Raw genomic sequence first — 20,409 nt, 5'->3', positions numbered from 1 at the left:
AAATTGGTTTTTACGACTTCACCGACAGTTTTAACTGTTTTATTGATAACGATTTTTAAACGTTTTCAGATCCTTTAGATGTTGAAGTGCAACTTAATCGTATTACTTGCAACTACGTAACTTGCAATTTTTTAGTATCATCAAAAAAAATGGTTCTTGTCATTTTGCGTCCTCATTCCAAATAAATCCAACAATGAGGGAGATTTAAATGATCCAATTTTCTTGGCGTTCGTTAGAGTTAAAACGATGCTAATGCAAAAATGTTCCTGTTAAAAAGGGGTTTGAATATAAATTTAAAAAGTGTTAACTTCGATCTTCAGAAAGGTTATTCTGATTTTTAAAATTTCAAGTGAGTTCTTGAGTGGAACATGAAATCCAGCTTATATGAAAAAAAACATAATAAAACTCGTAAGCATCGTTTTAACCAATATTTAAAAAGTTAGGAATGGATTATAAAATCTGATAAAGATAGTTTCTGAGATACTTCACCGAAAATGTGATTAGGATTACTAGGCAATTTTCATCGATTCTTAAGATATTTTATTTAATTGTCTAGCCTGTCAATATTCACATAATTTGAAAATTTTAATATATTCTTTAGGGGCGATATTTATCGGTTTTTATATCCAAAAAGTGTTTGGTCTGTTTGATCAAAATGTTTAACGCGATTATTAGTCAGCCGTTTACAAGCGTTTTCAAAGCATGCAATTTTGAGCTGTTTACGGTTTTTTTTTACGGGGCCAAGTATCAATTGAACCCCATTTTGTTGAATAAAAAATATTTTTCCAAACGCAAACACATATTAAAAACAATAAATAGATGCTTTTTTTGGTAATATTGAGTATTTGGAATGAAAACTTTGAAACTCCCTGAAGCAGGCCGGAAATTGTGTTTATTCGATCAGAGAAAAAAACATACTCGGACCGGAATTTTTTTAAAACTGTAAGCCTCTTGTAAGAATACAAGCGCTTGAAATTGTTAACTGCATTTTCACCAGAAGTTTCTGAGATGGTAAAACTGAAAAAGAAATTTTAACTTAAATTTTATGAGCTTTTGCAGTTGAGGGTCTCTTTAGACACAGCCAGATTTAAGCCCTGTACTGTTATTGCACATTTCAATACCCGAAAACGTTTAACTGGAAATCGGTGTTTGTCTATTTTATAATAAATGATACACAGATTGTTCGTTGTAAATTTCTATAATGTTTGGTATAAAAAGTTTTATTCTTGTCTAGGAGTACGACTACTTTAAGCGACATTTTGGGTATCAGAAAAAAATCCCTCATATTTAATATAAAAAGGACTTACTAATACTATGAAGGAAAAAGGCTTAGGAACAATTAATTTCCTTATCGCAAGAATGCTGTTGATGTAAATGAAACGAAAGTGATGAAATTCAGGTGACATTACATAGCTAGAAGGGAATAATTTGTCAAATATTGATTACAGCCCGGTGTAACACACAAAGATGATTTTAAACATATTCGTTCGCCATAGCTTTATTAGCATATGCGTGTTGTCCAGCATTTTGGTCCTTTTCGGGTAAAGGTGGATCAATTTTCGGCAAGAAAAATCGGTTGTGTATTTTGATGCGGAGTTTGTAGACGAGGAATGTGACAATGTGAAGAATGATCATGAGCACCATCACTCCGGCACAAACGCCCATTGTTTGCCCTGGTTGGTCCCATTTAAGGATTGGGTATATGTAGCGTGAACCAGTTCTAAACAAAAAATACAAATTTGTTTTTTAAAACATGCAAAGTTTGGTAAACGTTGCCTAGAACCGGAAAAAAATTGGTGAAAGCTGAGACTCAACTTATTACGCAATTATTTGCAGATCGCAAAGTTCTTTACCATTCTGCTCATTATATTCAAATGGTACTTGTGAATCTATATTGGATACAAATTAAACATCGGTATAACAAGTACCGTCGTAAAACCGCGAAATGGGCATTATGCAACTTAATTACACTATGCGGTAATTTATATTATTGAAATGCCATAAGACGAGTACACTGTTATCTATTGCCTATTAAATCACGTAATGGGCTGCTAGTTGGTTATTGGAAAAAAATGTTTAAAACTCACTTAGTCGTTCCTCCAGCGTAGTAGAAGCTCACCGTGAAAATCGTATAGTAAAATGCCAAAAACAGAGGATAGATAAAGTGAAATACTTTCACTGGATAAGATACAATGCATACATCTAATAGCATTATTATAGAATTCAGTCCATGTACAATAAAATTCATTGGGGTAAATGAGGCACCTTCAGCTAAAAAAAAAGATAATAATTATATTGGTGTATGTGTACTACTACTCATGCCAGATTCGTTTCGGCAAAAATATTTCATACACTTAAATAATAAGAAAGAACAAGAAGAAGTAAGACAAATTCGTCGGTTTTTAAACATACTTAAACTAACCAATAAGTGTCTTAAATGGAAAAAAACTTAATATAATATTAGTTATTTTAAAATAATACCAAATATTTTACAGTTCAACCACTTAATAAATGTAATCGTCCTGTTTAATATTAATAGATTTATTTTTGAGGTGTAATAAATTCAACATCGTTTCAAGGAATATATCTCTCAAACATCAATCGATACCGAGTGATACGTTCTGCCATTAGTTGAAAATATAATTATAATTAGTATAATGCCAGAACAGGAAGTTTATTAAATATTCAGATGAACGAACGAATAAAGTCGCTCATTATTTATTAATAAGTGGAATCTATATTTCCGTTTTATGTTGCCTGACATTCACGTTTCGAACTTTTGAATTTGCATATTGTATATCAATAAATTTGATCCTTTAATAATAGCCCTTAAATCGACTGAATTTTAGTTTGAAAACTGCCTATCGAGCAATTTAAATAATAATGAAGTGTTTGAATTGCACAGAAAAAACTTCCTGCTGGCTTTTCAGCTTTGTGTTTTTCCAGTTGTTTAAGAAAATGAAGTAATGGAATAAAAATCGTATACAGGGTGATTGGTATATTGAAGAAATAGAAACATTTTAAGGCTCTGCTGATGTGGAAAGTTTCCTTATTTTTATATGCAGGGTGTTTAGTCAGTCGCTATATTCCCGCAGGGGTTGTGTTTCTCTAATAAGGCCAGAAATCTTGCAAGTATTTCTCTAATAAACGCTTAGTTTTGAGTCTACACGATGCTAAAAGTTTAATTTACTAATATTTTGGCATTCATCAAAATTCACTTAAAAATCAGATTGAAGGAATTTTAATTAACACGAAAACAATCTAATAAGGACATATTTTAAAACATATTAATGAATTTCTTGAAAACGTCTATAAAAAAGCGCATAGGGTTGGCTATTGTTAGAAAGTGGTGAGTTTTCTGGATTACAGGACGCCGTGGAAAATATTTTTTCCTGGCGTTTCGCAAGCACGAGTGGCTTGCATCTTCAAGGGTGCACCATCTCACCAGTTTCAAACATTGCCTAATTTTTACGGATCTTGAAACTGGCTAATTTTTTGTAAGTAGCAACGCTAAAAACTGTACTTACCCCCAAAAATCAGAGTCCAGTATATAATACTGATAGTGAATGCAACGGGGGTTGCCATAACATTAATTACCCAGTAAGTGGGATAGAGTTTCAATATTTTTTCCTTCCATTGGCTTTTTCCAGCTGATCTCTCAGCGATGAGCGTTACCACTATCATTATACTGTTCAAAAACGATTGCAACATACAGAGCGTGAATCCCCAGTTTGTTAGGTAAATTGGCCATCTTGGTTTCCCTGCTGCTGGCTCTTTTAGGTATGTGAAAATCCATGCGACGAAAAATAGTATGCATGTGCTCACCCTGTAGATGCAATATTTGATGTTTGCTGTGGATTTATCATACTGCCACTGAAAAGTTCAAGAATTAATGCAAAACCTCAGCTATTTGCATGAAACGTGTCTAAAATACGAACTGGTTTTTCTGCAAAACTCTAGTCTTAATGCAATAGAAAAGTAATTACTTTTATTAATAGTTATTCTATTTTTTCTTTCCTGGGTTTAAAATTCAACACAAACCCATAATTGGGAAACATTAGATCCTTTTTAGGCTTGACTGTCTTGAAACCTCACATTTTTTTGTGTTGGCGCTGTTGTCTCGCCGAAACGTTATGTGAAGTAAACGATATGAACATTTTTATTTCACATTTTGGCTGAAACCCAGGAAAGACAAAATATAATAACAATTACACGCAGTCAGACAAATAAATCAAAATTTTATTAATAGTGTCATTGGTTTTAAATTCTGATCTTGCCAAACTGTTACCGTTATTTTTTAATTTGTTTGTAAAAAAGTAATCAATACCTGAGAAGCAATAAAGGCTACAGGTCTGTCATGGGTAACCTTAAATGCTTCCAAAGTTAATTTTCGTTTACAAGATGGCCCTAACATGATTTCACCGAGAAGGAACTATGACATCAGGATTCTGATGGGCCCTAGATCTGAAACAAATAAAAAAGCGAATTAGGTTGCTTTAATGCGAAATTAATGTTGGGTATTTGAGCGAAATAGTCAGTCTTCCAAAAACATTTTTTTCAATTAAAATGCTCTGTGGTTGCCAAAATTTAAATAAAAGCTATGAATATTGTTACCCTTTTGCTAGTCGAATTTAAATGTTTAGCACATTTGCAGCACAATGCGACTAAATGACAGACATATTAAAAAAATAACAGCGACACTAACTCGCACCAATTTAATTCACTAACCGCCACCACCGACTCTTCGGAAGATCTATCTTCAAACACTTTCAATGGTGCCGAGGTACTGCAAAAATGGTAAAACACATAATTCAGCTAATTCGGTGGGGTACATGAACAGATTGCAACAGAACATGTTCCGCAGTTTTTTAAATCGGTCTTAAAAATTGTAGGGTTGTGGCCAATTTAATAAAAGGTACTTACTGGTATGTACATAAGTACAATTTGATTACAGTTTTACACATACCGTAGCCGTGTGGACTTGCGAGAAATGGAATAGATAGAAAGTTGTATAACGAGCCGGTTAGGTAATACAGATTTTCATGTAACGAACTAGGAAAATGTTAGCGAGAACCGATATCCTTGGTTTTATTTTGTTTGGAAGTTCTAAGTACTGATTGGATGTAGGTATTTGGAATTGCTTTTTAATTGCCGGTGCAACCTCATTTGTCAGTCTAATTTATAATGTTGTTACGTTTCGTACTTCCTAGCCTTATAACAGTTAGAGGAAAAATTGCAGATATAAACCAGCGGTAATATGTGGAATTAACATTTACACTTTGTATTTAAAGCACATTTTGGTGTTAGCGCCAAAGTATTGAACAGTTATAGTAACTTTGAAAAGCTGAAGATATTGAGGAACGGTTTGATGTGGTATTCAGGAAAAACTTCTGGCTGTATTAATTATCGAGCTTCAGGATAATTTTGTTTTCTCTTTAGGTATAAAATACAATATAAGTTACAATCACATATGTAGTGAAATAGGTAAAACACAAATTTACCCTAAAAGTGGATAACTTCTGATTGTGGCAAGCCATTTGAATTCTGTTGGAAGCGTTATCTATTTTTTTTTTCTCAGTTTGCGTCTTTGCAAAAATTGTGTATTGGAAATACTTTCTACAGGGTGGAAAATGAAAGAATGGAAAATTTCCGAAATTTTGACACGATTCCAGTTGATCAAAAAAATGTGTCGTTTTTATTTCAATAATAAAGGCATAAAGAAAGACCTCACGTCTTGAAACTGTTTTTTAATTTTTCGCCTATCTCCTTTATTTACGGGGTGGTTTCAAAAAGCAACTTTTTCGGGCTTGAGGTGATAACATTATTCTTTTTGAGCCGATTTAAAGCTGATGCTGAAGTTAGCTAGAGCTTCATAGTCGACTTCAGACAAAACTTTGCTATACAGGGTTGCATTAAAAGTCAGCCAAATTAGACCTGCCGTCGGAATCTAGAATTCTGGTAGACTTTCAATTCAAGGGAAGTGTACTTTCAAACTAGGACTCAAACTCAAACTCGAATAATTCGAGTATTCGAATATTCAAAAAGCGAATAATTATATGTAGTCATAACTCGAATATTCGAATAGTCGAATATTCCAATTTCCAAATATTCGAATATCCGAATATTCGAATATCCGAATATCCGAATATTCGAATACTCGAATACACCAACATTATCAAATTCACAAGGTGCAAATATCTTTATATGCACTTTGTATACTTTTATAAAATAAATGATTCATATTCTACAAGCATTTAAACAAATACGCATATATTTACAAGCAAATGAAAATAATCATATTTACTCTCTTGCAAATGAATATAAAATTACGTCTCTGTGTTCTGGTAATTCGCGTCATCAACTTTTGCGCGGTGTTACAATTAATGTGCCGACAAAGGCACTTTTTTATCCGTTACGGCTAGTTGCCAAAAACGATATGAGATAACGATTTTTCTTCTTGGAAAACGGTGAACGGAAAACCACAGAACACCTGAACGAACGGAAAACGAACAGTAGAATATCTGACGAATATTCGAATATTCGAATACTCGAATACTTGAATATTCGAATATTCGAATACTAGAATATTCGAATATTCGAATAATTTTACTATTCGCATAAACCACTAAACGAATATTCGAATTTCAGATTTTAAAAAATTCCGAGAACTATTTCAAACAATCCGTCCATTCATACAGCCCTGTATATCGAACTTAAATCTTAAGGGGTCTATGAGGTTTTAGCTTCAACATGCGTTCTAGGTTTTAAAAATCGGCCAGAGGAAAAATATTACAACCTTAAACCCAAAAAGTTATGTTTTGAGATCACCCTGTAAATTTAAAAAAATGGAGAAAACTTTAAAAAACGTTTTGCTATATCCGGTCTTATTTTATGTCTTTGGTCTCCAATTCAATTTAAAAAAAGGTTTATTTGTTCAATTAGAAACCTGCCAAAGTTTCATAAACTCTCAATTTGCCGCCCTGTAGGCACGTTATCTGAAGGACTCAATTTTTGGAAAAAGACGGGACAATCGTGTAACGGACACGGAAAATCCTACATATTGAAATTGGCAGAAAATATTTTTTCAATTTCAAGATACCAATAATTCTCAAATTTTACCAAACTGTAATTTTTGTTTTACAATAAAAAAATCTTTAACGTGACTCAATATTGATTATTCTGTTTCTGTTTTTTTATTTCCTACAGCTCAATGACAAATACTAAGAGCTGATCTGTTGTGCTCTTCAGGGAAAAACCTTGTGAATCTTCCCTTAACTTATTATTATTATTATATCTGAATTAACTCAGAAGTGTCTTTTTAACTTCTGTAACATTTTTGAAATTTTCGTGTCTTAGAAAAGGAAGCAGCACTGTAAAATTATTAACATAGCCAAACTTTAAATAACAATTCCCTTTAATGAGTTTTAACCCAGTTAACTCCAAAATTTTGCTAACTGGCATTTTTTTGCAGTTGTCTAAAATCCACTTGATTTGTGTTGAATTACTTGCATACATGTGACAGCTCGTATTCACTAAGGTCTCTAATAGCCATTCCATTATATCTTCCAGAAATTCACTTAAATGGACTATTGCAATAGTATTTACACATAAATTGGTACAAAATGTTGATATTTCCTTTTATTTGCGTAAGTAATAAGCATATTGCTTGCAAATAAGCAAGTTCATATCGAAATATATAGATGAGGTTGATTTATTTCATGTTAACCATATGCAAATCCTTGACCAATTTTGAGTGTAACATTAGTTTATCGACCTTTACTTTCAATTTCACAAAATTTGCCAAGCTTTATTAAACTGATTGTATGTATTGTAACGCAAAATAATACAACAAATTATGCGCAATACTGATGACTTTAACGACATTTTCGATGATTTTGCTGCAATCCATATTTCCGGAATAGTACTAGAATCAGGTGCAATATTTAATAAACCAGATATGCAACTCAAATAGACGTCCGGCCAAGTCCGTCGTGTAACAAAACATTAATTATATCTACGTGTATTTTAATCAAATGTCAGTTCAGGCGTAGGCACAACGTTTTCTTTTGAATTATGTATTATTAAAATTATTTATGCAATCCATATTAATTAGTGGTACCTGAAGATGAGACATCGAGGCCTGTTTCATCTCATCCCATCATTTGATTTGGTCCTTTGAGACGGCAAAAAAAGTTTCCATAATTCATTTCTTTACGGGGTTCCATTGAAAAACTGGCACTAAACGAATACGTAAATCGCTTGCCATTAAATAATATTAGAGAAAGAAATCAATTAATTTGCACTGGTTTGTCTAATAGAATAATTATGGAAATTCTTCTTAGATCACTCTTCAGTTCAACTTTTTTACACGTCGCTAGTTCCGAAGGAAAACGTCACGGTTTTCACCTAAATATGCTCATTAAATTAAATTCTAACAATCTTACCTACATAAATTATTGTCACTCTCATCCTACACTACACAGATTCTTACACAAGGAAGTGTTCTATAATATTTAATCGTCAGTGTTGCTTGTTGCTTTAATCTTATCAAAAATACCGACGAATAATAGGTGCTAGTAATTAACTTGCTGGATGTGTCTGAAAACCAATTAATATCCCCATTGAATGTTTACCTTGCTGTTATAAACATCCAATAATATATCCTCATAAATTCTGCGCTTTATTATGCAAACATTTTTCTCATTTGTATGTGTTTCGTCCATTCAGAAATCAATTAGTGGACAAATGGATTAATGTTTTTTCGGCCATTAAAGAAATGAGCGTTCGCAAATATTTTATACTAAGTAAAATTTCTGCAATCGGCTTGATTTTTGCTCTGCTTGGCTCCTTCAATATTATGCATCTGGTTGGGAAATTAAACAGGTTAAGAGTTAGAACATGTAGAATCAAGTATACGAAGGACTTCTTTTGCCACTAAACTAGTAAAAGTTTAATTTTATTTACTTCGATTTAGATTTGTTATTTCATAATGCTAACTAAATAAATGTAGCTTGAAATGATGATAAAACAGTTTTTTGATTGATTATGCTAATAAGCAGAAAAAAATTTGAACACTGCGTTTGTTGGACATTCCATTTAGTAATTTTCTTCGTGCATAACAGTTACTAGGTTATTCAGTTTGCTAATGCTGGACGCATCATAATCTATCAAATTATTCATTTCTATCCGTGTGAACACAACTGCATCTTCAATTTTCAAATAAAGGTTTTTTCCTTAAATAAAAACAGACTTAAACTTTGATTAGCTACGTATCGTGTGATTTTCTTTGCCAAGTCAATAAAACCGAGTTAGAAACTGAATTTATTGCATAACGGAAAACGCCATGAATGGATTAGGTGAAAAACGCATCAATCTGATGGTGGTACTGCAATAATTGCACAAACTGGTTTTAAAAGCTTATTACAAATATAATCATTAATATCTATTTCAGTCGTCTTTCCATGTAACTATCAGGCGTCTGTAATCAAATTAGCTAATAACATGATATTAATAGAAATATTGATGCAACGCATATCATCATTGAAAATTTATCAGAATTAATATTTTCACTTAAAAACCTTTGCTTTAATTACAAATAATTACATCTTCTAGTACTTGGTTAATTGCTGGTATGACCCAATGCTGCTGATGGCTTATTCGTGTACACCATTAAACTTTGCTCGATCTGCTATTCAATAGCTCAAAAATGTTGAGAAAATCTAACACCTCTCCACTCTCCTGTTAAAAATGTATAAAATCTAAACTAATTAAATACAGACACCGTTGAAATTAACGTTTTTTTATTTACATAATGAACAAATGTTATTAAATATCTCCGTTGAGTTTGCGTCACATTTCATCACTTGTTTTAGGAGACTTTCATAACTCATATGATAATGCTCGTTTTGGCAAAGTTGCAAGATTTAATTAAAGTAAACTTTTCAGTAAATTAATTGTTAGCTAAGCAAGAAATTTAGCAATATTTTGAAGCTTTCTGTTTAATCTTAATATTTTATCTTCAAATGAATTTTCTAATTAAGTCTGCAATTTGAACAGTCGGTTGTTCATGATTTGGGGTGTGACTGAAGATCAATTAGGGCAAACAAGTCTGAAATTTTTACAAGTCTGAAATTTTTACAAGTCTGAATACACTGGCTGAGAAATGTAGGTTTTCATAAATATTAGTTATTTATTTTTGAAAAATATTAAACTTAAATTATATGTAAAAATATTAACATTACTTTGAATTGCTTCAAATAATTAAAAAATATATCAACATTTTTAAGGTGTTAACATAGTTAATTCATTAATAAGTTGCTCATATTTGGATCCTCGGCATTATTCAGGTAATTTAAAGGCAATTAACACTGTCTAAAAATGCGAGCACTAGCTAATCAACTAACATCATAATATGATATGTATTTGAGCAGGTATTCGAGTAATGCACATTATGTCGTAGCTAATAATGCGGAATCAGACATCAGACACTTCATTAGAAATGAGGCTCAAGCCAATTGCGGTTAATTAGGCTTATAATCGAACAATAGAGATAAATAAATGAAATACAATAATTTAACATGAATATAACAATGTCTTTAAATGACATTAATAATTCAATGATGAGTTTTTAGATTGAAAATATTTTCTACAGGCTCTTAGCATTTAATTTGAATTTGAGTTTAAACTATTTATTTGCGGTAACAACAAAATTGTGCTGAAAATTTAAACGTTTTCTGAACAAAATACGCGCCTCCGGTGTGAGTCCTTTTAGGAGAGTTAAAATTCTAACGGGACTGGCAAGACATAATCGAAAGAATCTTCACGAAAAATGACAAAAAGAAGAACGGTAACGATGCTACAAAAACTTGTATAAAATAATAACCGACGTAATGACCAAAAAGGAGTTGTTAAAAATTCATTGAACGAGTTTGGGTAGCAACCAGCGGCATTTTAAGTTTAAGGAATGCCTGAAAGAATTTTTTGAACATTCGAAGCTTTAAGCGAGCTCCTGCTTAAAACCAGTATTGAAATTAAGGGCACTTATTTTTGACCATTTAATAAATTTGCCATTTAGTTAAACACCGCACCACAAATTTATTTCGATTTATCTGGCCGAGAAAACTGTTCGGATGATAACTAAAAGCGATTTTTTACGGTCAGATCGAGATACCGAAGTCATGTACTGAAAAGAGCCTTCTCAAGTAAAACCCTTACTGTCGAGCAGCAACAAAATAAAACAATTCAAAAAATCAACTATTGTGTTATATGAATGCTATGAATTATTTGTGCGAATGAAGGTTGAAAGAGGTTTTTGAAGAAAAATTAATAATCCCTAATTTTTTGGGGCACGTGATTAAAATTCACAGTAGCGAAACAGTCACTGTATAATGTGAATAGGTAATAAGAGTTTTATATGAATTGATATAATTCACGATCTCATAAGGATTAATGGAATGTGATTCCAGATAGAAACTACCTTGAAAGGCAAAATATTGTTAATGCCAGAAAACGGGTAGGATTGCATTCGATCTACAACCTACAACCAACTTTGTATAATATTTACAAAGTACTTAGATATCGAGATAAAAGAAACTGATGCTTATGTAAAAGAAGGCCATCAAAGTAAGTAAGTGCAATTTATATATTATCTTGCATCTTGGCCGTCACAGAAGGATAAAATAATATTTATGCAAATGTTTAGTACGTCTTAGCTATTAAGGCATTTGAAGTAACAATATTTGTTTTACTTTAAATCACACTGTCCACTTGATTTGGTAATACGGAAAACATTAAAAGGAAAAACATTCATTACCATTTTAAACAACCACATGTATAGGAAAAATTACTAATTATTCGAAGCGATTTCAAAGTGAGGGCCGAGAATTGCTTGCGTCGCGTCGCGTACCATGAGAAATTCAATGCTAAATGCACGCAACTGACTAATATTTAATTAAATAATAATTTATAACAGTTATCGAACAATTCCATTTCTATTGACTATGAATGGGAAATGAATTCTCGTATAGTTTAGAGGAATGTGTGACACAAAAGCCATATTATTTTTAATTTGATTTTATTCACAAAATATCATCTAGTTATATAGACTAGTATGGAATTGATTAATTTCAATTAGAATTGATTTACACTTTCCAAATGGAATAGATCCAGTCTGGAAGTAATCCAGCCTTGACCATGGTCACTTGTCCTACGTATTCGGTAAACCCCAGAGCAAATCGCGCAAATAATCATTGCCTTTTTTGGTAGATAATTTTCTGGTAATTATAAAAATCCCCTATTGTTTTCAGGGATTTTTCAGGTTTGGCTTCGAAAGATGCCCTCCAGTTTTCGGGCTTTAAGGTCCTAGTGGAATTTTTTCCCTGACGTTTCGTAACCAGGAGTGGCTTGCATCTTCAGAGGTGGTTGCTGCGTCGACCAAACCAAGAAGAATATATTTTCCGCGACCGCCTAAAGACCTAAAAAATCAGGTCGCCAAAGTGATTCTCTTTTGAACCATATAAGTCGTCATGTTTCTCCGGTTTATTTTAATCTGTTCAGTTTCTGATGTGTTTAATGCATTGTTTAAATGCTGCTATAATTAATTATTGTGTATAATTTTTCAAAAACTTTGTGTTATTAGCAAATTTGCTGTTGTCTTTCAAGCAAAAATAGTACGTGAATTATGCTGAATTCCCAGCAAAATTTGGTCTTTTGTTAATGTCTGCGAAAGGCGTTTCGATAACTAAAAATTTTCCCACTTGACTTGGTTGATAAACCCAAATGGATGAGTAATTTTGGATGATGCTGGCAGTGGATTCTTGAAATTTTTCTCATATGACGCTTATATTATTCATTCAATCGCCTATGGTGCATTTAGTTTAAAGTGCCGAAAAGGAAAAAGCAACATCTTGAACTTATTTAATTAAAAAGACTAACCTTCACTTCGGCAAAAGATAATATTTGGGCCTAAAAAAGTTGCGGGCAATTAAAAAGTTGCAAACCGCAATGCCGGACGTAGAGCCGCTGCAGAAAACCAGGCGGCCCGGTTCTTGTTTCCAAAAAGAAAAGTTCTGCGAAAACGAAACATTACACATTGGCGTACTCATCAAAGGAATTCCTCCGATGTGCCCTCAGTAAGTTGTCTACTTTCGATTAGTCCTTCTATGTCCTCCTGTCCTAATTTAAGCTCAAAGTAGCTATGAAAGTTCTCCAAACTTTTCTTGGATTGCAGCATCTGTTCAGGTTTAGTTCTTGAAGAAAACTGCAGCTTTGGAATGTTCGCTTGGCTTTTTTATCGAAAATTAGATAGAAACGTTCTCTTTTAGCTCAGGGTGAAGAAACATAGGCTTAGAGTCATGATTTACACCAACTGGAGTAAAATAACACTCAAGTATGTTTTCTGTGAGCAATTTTCGGGTGACGCCACTGCACGTACCACAATAATTTCTTTTTTTTGACTTTTTCGTACAGGTTCACAAGAAGCGGTTCGCAGCATTAATCAACATGCTTCCAGGTAAAAATAAACTTACCAATTCTTTATTTTTCCACGGCAATTTCGGGACTTAGTGATGGAAATTGACTACCCGATTATTAGTTTTAACATTTTCCTCCCGGTTTTCTTCTTTGTGAATTGACTTTTTTCTTGCTTGCTATCTTCCATTAGTAATGGACTGTGAATATAACGGGAATTAAGGTATTACATTCTTGGAATTTGCTGATGATTTTGGATTTTCCTTGTTTGGAAATAACTTTTTTAAATCTTTGTTAAAATGCTGTATTTTTTATTGTCAGGTGAACAATGATAAATTTCTTTGTCAGCACAAGAGTTTGTTTTTTGAACCAGTTCGTTATCATTTATAGCTAGAACAACAATTTATCAACTAGATCTAACTATATACACTACAAATATCTAACTAGTCCACATCACTTAGCTTAAGGTGGAGACAATATTAAAAAATAATTAAGAAACTAGTGGAATTCAGTGTTAATACGCAGTCAAAAATAAAATATCGAATACTAAATCTTCAGATAAGAATTTTAATTTTGTTATGGCTTAAAATTTGGACTCCTGAAGGAAAAACCTGTGGAATTGTTCCCCTGGCGTTTTTCGATATTACCTATATTCATAACTTTTTCTGTTTAGTTCAATTCATAAGAACAATATAGACTCCAAATTGATTGTTTTCTGCGACAAAATCTAGCTTAGTTTTAAACGGAAATACATATTGCAATAAAGCTTTCACAAAGGAAACATGTTTTATCGTAAATGGAACCTATCGTAATTAATATTAGAAAATAACTAATTTTTCTGAACGCTTAAGCAATATTACCATGTTATAAAGATACTAAAGGCGCATATTTTAAAATATTCACAATTATACAGAGTGTGTCAGAAAAATTATAGCGCAAAAACTAACTTTTTTCTAATGGAACACCTTATTTCTTAGTTTATTTTTGATTTTTTATGTAAATTAAATTAGTTTTTCTTATTAGTAAACTATGAACGGAAATTCGATAAGTTTTTAGCTTAACGTTAAATATTGTGAGCAAGAAATACGTAAGCAAGCACTCCCAGGACCGGTTTCGGACCTCATCAGTCCTCATCAGATGCGCTTTGGCAACTTTTAACAACTTTTTTTGTGCTGGCTGTGACTTATCCTGAAGCCTGTACTTACACCGCGGGTTTACGACTGAGTAATCAGGCAATAAACTATTAAATATTTTAGCTACATCAAAAATTATATGTAAGAAAAAAAACTTTAACAGACATTACTGTTATGAATTTCGTGTATAAAAAAATCGTAATTTTTATTAACTTTACAGAATATATTAAGAGAGTATTTGTTGAGTGGATGAGCGTCGAGTAAATAATAAACTATCGAAGAGCGTTAGATAGTAGATATGTTTTAACAGTGAATCTCTAAAGAGAGAGTTGGCCCCAGAGAACGCTAATGAGACAAGATTTTTTTTGTGGGCTCTACTTGACATAAGCAATAAGTTAGAAACCTACAAGAAGTTTACAGTCAGCATTCTAGAGATGACACACTATTGAACTTTACAATACATTAAGTAGTGAAAAACGCCCATTGGTTAAATAAAAGGCCACATAGAATTAATCATGAAATTGTTAATTTGTTGATAATGCCGAAGAAATTAGTAAAAAGTAAAGTGCAAAACTTACCTCATTTAAAATTTGACTGCTGTTTAATTAAACAACACGAATGCTAATAAGCGACGAACAATCCATTAGGCAATTTTCATAGTTCTAGAAATAATTCCTTTTGTTTGTATCTTCAAGTTTCAGGTTTTTGAAAATTTGCACTAATTTGTATGCGAAATCACGCACATTTCATTTTTATTGAAAGGTATCACCTTTCCTATTCACTTCACGTGTCCATAAATCAATTGTAATTGGCGACAGTAGAAAATGTCGTAAAATATTAACTTTGCAATTTACTCAATTTTCAATTGTTTAAATTAAGCAATATATTTCCCATTGTGTTGCATATCGGCGTCTATATTATTAATCATATTATCGCTGAATGTGCTTTAAGTGAGTTGGTCTGAATTAAAAATAAATTGTTTAACCCTTCAAACATACTCATGTTGATATTTAATCTTCGACATGAATACCAGCAGTTTAGATATGCATACCACCAAAGGAGGAAATGTGAATAAAATAAAATAAAATCAAGCAAAGTTTATAAATTGTTGTTAAACAAAAAGGCACTCAGTACTTACTGAAAAGTAGCGAGCAGGAAAACGACACACACAAAAGTAAACCACCGGTTCGGAGGATATTAAAGGACTCCCGAAGGAACATGGATAGTTCGACACTTAAATATAAATAAGGCGCTACTAATAAAACATGGCATGTTTGTAATTTTTGTTCTCCTAGGATACGACTCTTGGATAGTTTTTGCCATGTCAATAGCAAATCAGCCCAATTGTGGTAACGTTAACATTTTAACGTGGCACATGAAGATCGGCTCAATGTCTGGCAAATTGAATTCAATCGACCAATATAATGGACACAATTATTAAATATGTAGATGGTTATTGCACGATATTTTTTAACAGCACCGTAAATTCTTCATTTTTCAGTTTTGGTGGATAGATTTGCGTATTTTTTTGTTTCGACCACAAAATTTAGAGCGTTAAAAAAATTTTGATGTCAAACTATTTTTTTTCTTTTAATTTAATTAATTTTTCCTATGCGTATTTTTTGTTATATTCTACGAATTAACTATGTGAAATTTGATTGATTTCCTCTAATGGTGCTCTTTATCTGTAGGTCTCGATAGGAATAATTTTAATTCTGTTGGATGTTGCTAAGCGCTGATTATCTATCTTATCTTATGGTCTTTGTTTAGGTACTTCGCAGGTTGTCTTCGCATGAAGGGTCAGGTTATATTCTTGGCTTCATTTATCAATTCCGTTCATCATTCTTTGCACATTTTAGATGTTTTCTGCTTTAATTACAGTGTTGTCTGCATACCAAAGATTGATTATCGCTGTTTCATGTTGGAAAACTTTTAGTTTACTTTTTTTAAATGTTTAGTAAACTTTCTTCAGCGAAAAATCAATTATATGAATGGGATTCGATTTTTACGTTCGAGACGATTTTGTTAAAATATTAAAATTTGTGGTAAAAGTATATCATTTTCAGAGTTCAGAATGTTGTCAACCACACTGGTTTTAATAGTTTTATTATTTTCTATATATTATATTAATATGTATATATACATACTGTGTTCAAGGCGCCCTTCTCACTTTGCCAATATAAAATTCAATGTCCTGTTTTAATATTAATTTATTTAAATTACGTTGGATTAGTTCAGGTTGCTTTTTCCAATATAACAATTTGAATTGAATATTTAGAAACTGATTCCAGCCCAAATATTGTCCACATTTGTGCAACTTGGAGAAAACGTAATTTAATTATATTAATACATTTTTTAAATATTTATTAAACTGTGTGAATTGAATAAAAATAACAAGATAGTAAAGCGAGTAGGTCAAAAACTGAGTAAATGAGCAAAGGGAAGCTAGCAAAAATTTATTTGTCTATAGAGGATTTAAAAAGCGTACTTAGTTACCGAAAGGGCAAACAAATATGCTAACAAATCATTAATACTAATTCCGATTATTCTAAAATTCGCAAAATAGGAATAACGCATAAAACATTTCAAATGTTTAGAGCTTGTTTATATCGCTGGTTTTGGGTACTAAAAGCGTTTTTCATTAGCTTCACTGTTCTATTAGTCTCTTGAAACAGTAATACTTTAATCAAATCACACTTTTCTGGTATTTTCAAGCATTTGAGCTTTTAGCTCCAATTTCATAATGGTAATCATACTCCGATGGACTTAAAAAGATTGAAATTCACAACAATGCAGTTCCGCTTGCTTTCTTCAACTGTACCATAATAAAAAAGCTTCAACCTATACATACTCCAATATAAACCCATTGGAATTTCAGAAGAGTGAAAAGTTTGAACAATCAACATACTTGCAAATGATTGGAGTCAGCTGCCAATCCAAACGTAGTGATTATTAAACTTAATTTTTATCAAACAAATCTCACTTAGTTAGAAGGTGTTTAAGTCCGTAATCAGCTTTCGATAGGAAATTTGCAGGAAACAGATAGAACAATGGATGAATGGCAGAAACTTGTTGGTCTTCCGTCTGCAGGAGGTTTCTTATAATTAATGCGTTTGTATGGTGGACATGCAAAGAAATGTGTCTTATCATTTAATCACTGCTCCTTAATCATTGGATTTATTTTTATTTTTTTCTGATCAGTATCACGCCCACCCTTACAGGGAGTTATAAGGCCCCGTTCATCAGCCTGTCTAAATTTCCACATAAAAAATGTAGCTTGACAACATTGTACCTTTTCGCATGGTATTCTCGATAAAGTATAACTCATTTATCAATGAGATGCACAGCGACCGAAGAAAAGAATGTTTACAAAATTCTTTTATGTAGGCAGATATAATCCGAATCAATTCTTCAAGCTCGCGAAAATCTTCTGGTTCTTCGGTTTCGCAAACTCCGGGAATTTTCACGTAATCATAACTGAATGAATTGCTGCATGGAAATAAGGCCAACTTCATATTACAAGGCTGAATGAAATGATTGATGTTGAAATCAATAGTTAATTACTAAGGAAGATTAATCGTTTTTTATGAGGGTTGACGCACTTGCAAAGGCAGCGTTACTTCCCGTTTTATTTTCCTGAGGAAAATGATTCACGGCCATGAATTTCGGCCGATTTTTTTGCATTTGTATTTGCCTTACTGGTTGTTTAGTCTACACAAGAAATAAAATCAGACTGTAAAAGTTTTTACTGCCGGCCCATTGGAATTGCTTGCCGACGTTTCGTTCACATCTTCGGTGAACATTATCAAATTCAGTCGAAGTTGTTTTACGTGTTTTCCAGTCATCGGAGGCCATTCAAATTGAAATCATTTTATTTCCGCCAATTATTTATTGATTTTTTTAAATTAATTTTATTCTATTTAATTTTTAAATTAATCTGTTCCTGATTTTCTTCTTTTCTAATGCGACATTGTCCTCTGCCTGTGATTGGTTATTTTTTGCTTCTTTCCCAAGAACATAGGAATAAGTACCCTATTCTCTTCTATTCTGTACCTAATGTAACACAGTTTTGTCAAATAGGTGCAATGAGTCCTATATTTTTGGATATTTGGAAACAGTATGCCAGATAAATCGTAGAAGGCAGCTTTTTTTAGAAATGTATCATAGAAGACGTTTATTGATAGATACAGTTTGTCTGTTTTAAGAAATTTTTTTCGATTATTTTTTGTTTTTATAAATGAGGGCAAGCACAAATGGGTATTGCATAGAATGCTTTTGATCATAATTTAATGATGGTACTCAAACTCAATTAACTTCAAATAGCCGTGCATCTAAAGCGTTAATATTTGGTAAGTGAATCGAGATTTATTGTAAAAATGGATTTTCTGCAGGGAAGAATTTATTTGTAAATGCATTTACAGGAATAAAGACGCGATTTTAAAAAGTTGAAAAGGCCGCGGCTGATTGAAAATATCGGTGGTTGGTCTGCTGGTATCACAACTTTGTAGTACCTAATTTTCTGCAGCTTTCCTTTTTAACATTTTTCTGCAGTATTGATATTTACAAAACCCGGAGGCATTTGAGAATTCTCAAAAAAGAAATTTTGTATCATATTTTTTAAGAATTATAATTCTCTCCTCCAATTGGCTTCGAGTAGAGGATTCAAAACTACAACTTTTTCCCCATTTAATTTTTTTCGCTTTTAACTTGTGGTACCCTTGTCTTAAGACACATTGAATATTCTATTTCCAGTAGCTTTCGTGTATCTGGTGGAACATTGAAAGAACATTAAATAGACGCTATGGATAGTCATTTCTTAAATATCCTCACTCAGACCTGGTGTTGATTGTCGACTTAATGGGCAAATATTTTGCTGCAGATAATTTGAATTATTCCTCGGAGAGTTTTCGAATGTGCACCAAATCCAGAGAAGACATGAATTAATTTTTTACCTCAGTGTATATATAGAATGTGGGTAGAGAGCGGTAACACGGCATCCAAGCAGTAATTGACCAGCATTAACCAATGTCAATTAGATGGGTCTTGCGATTCGAGCCAGTCGTTGGGTACCCACGGTCAAAATTTCAAGTGGTTGCTGAGATATTGACATCTGATTGGCAGAGAATTGAATTCGTTGCATTTTTTTTTTCGTCCAGCTATTCTGGGCACAAGAAGCGTAATTTGCGATTTATTTCTGGTCAAAGCTAGAATTGGATTGTAATTTCGTTGAAATGTTCGTCTCGAGTTATCAACTTCTTGTTCTTCTCAGACTGTTAATAGGTACTGCTATTTTGTAATTAATCATTATAATAAAACTATTATATGACTATCAAGCCCATCCAAGTGATCGATATTTTAATTGGATAGTTATCGGCTGCCATTAATATTAATTTTATTTTACTTGAAAGCGCTGTGTAATCGACGCACCAGTCTCCAAGCCGCTCCTTTGATCAAATCAGAAATATTTAACTCGAAAAAATTCGAAATGGTGCTTCTAAAAATCTCATATTTTAAGCAATTCTAATCAAGCTAAAATTCCATCACCATTTAGTTTTTTGTACTAGTTTTGTACCACTAGTAATCAGCTGTAGTATTGATTTTTTTAAAATAAATTAATCATTTTATTATAATAATAACATATTATCATCAGGGCTTTGTCTGCCATAGCTAAAACTGTTGGTTTATGAATTGCTAGAACCAGGCAGTTTTTCAAACGACCACCTCGAAAGCCTCTACCGTTTCGTAAGACTGGCACAGGTAAAAATTCAAGCAAGCAGAACTTTTAAGCTCTTTTAAAATCTAAATCTAT

General features: G+C 32.4%; 2 protein-coding genes across 9 annotated transcripts in view; one reads left to right on the top strand and one right to left on the bottom strand.

The window, feature by feature from the left end:
* Positions 1 to 20,409, top strand: part of LOC109537963 (SWI/SNF complex subunit SMARCC2) — a 55,727-nt gene that overhangs the window by 23,119 nt on the left and 12,199 nt on the right. The gene's annotated exons all lie outside the window — the stretch shown is intronic.
* Positions 1,183 to 15,842, bottom strand: LOC109538026 (protein rolling stone). 8 transcript variants are annotated; one of them, XM_019905065.2, is made up of 6 exons: positions 15,739 to 15,837; positions 15,179 to 15,262; positions 4,328 to 4,464; positions 3,528 to 3,873; positions 2,088 to 2,271; positions 1,183 to 1,720 (listed from the first exon to the last, which is right to left on the bottom strand). In XM_019905065.2, the coding sequence occupies exons 3-6, from the start codon at positions 4,412 to 4,414 to the stop codon at positions 1,474 to 1,476; spliced, it is 864 nt and encodes a 287-aa protein (XP_019760624.1). In that variant the 5' UTR covers positions 4,415 to 4,464; positions 15,179 to 15,262; positions 15,739 to 15,837; the 3' UTR covers positions 1,183 to 1,473. The 8 variants fall into 8 exon arrangements, with proteins under 8 accessions (XP_019760624.1, XP_048517578.1, XP_019760621.1 ...); XM_048661621.1 differs by lacking the exon at positions 15,739 to 15,837 and adding an exon at positions 13,527 to 13,667 and having other exon boundaries at positions 15,179 to 15,414; XM_019905062.2 differs by lacking the exon at positions 15,179 to 15,262 and having other exon boundaries at positions 15,739 to 15,842.

The sequence above is a fragment of the Dendroctonus ponderosae genome, unplaced genomic scaffold, assembly GCF_020466585.1.
Source record: "Dendroctonus ponderosae isolate FM_Combo_2020 unplaced genomic scaffold, Dpon_F_20191213v2 Dpon_F_20191213_1, whole genome shotgun sequence".
Classification (NCBI taxonomy): Eukaryota; Metazoa; Arthropoda; class Insecta; order Coleoptera; family Curculionidae; genus Dendroctonus; species Dendroctonus ponderosae.
Note: the sequence above shows the minus strand (reverse complement) of the source record. Positions and strands in the feature narration are given on the sequence as shown.

Excerpts from the sequence above, each read along its gene's own strand:
- LOC109538026 (XM_019905062.2), bottom strand. The coding sequence starts at position 4,414 with ATGTTAGGGCCATCTTGTAAACGAAAATTAACTTTGGAAGCATTTAAG. Across the intron at positions 2,272-3,527 it reads CTGGACTCTGATTTTTGGGG|CTGAAGGTGCCTCATTTACC; the intron begins GTAAGTACAGTT and ends CTTTTTTTTTAG. Across the intron at positions 1,721-2,087 it reads TACGCTGGAGGAACGACTAA|AACTGGTTCACGCTACATAT; the intron begins GTGAGTTTTAAA and ends TTTTTTGTTTAG.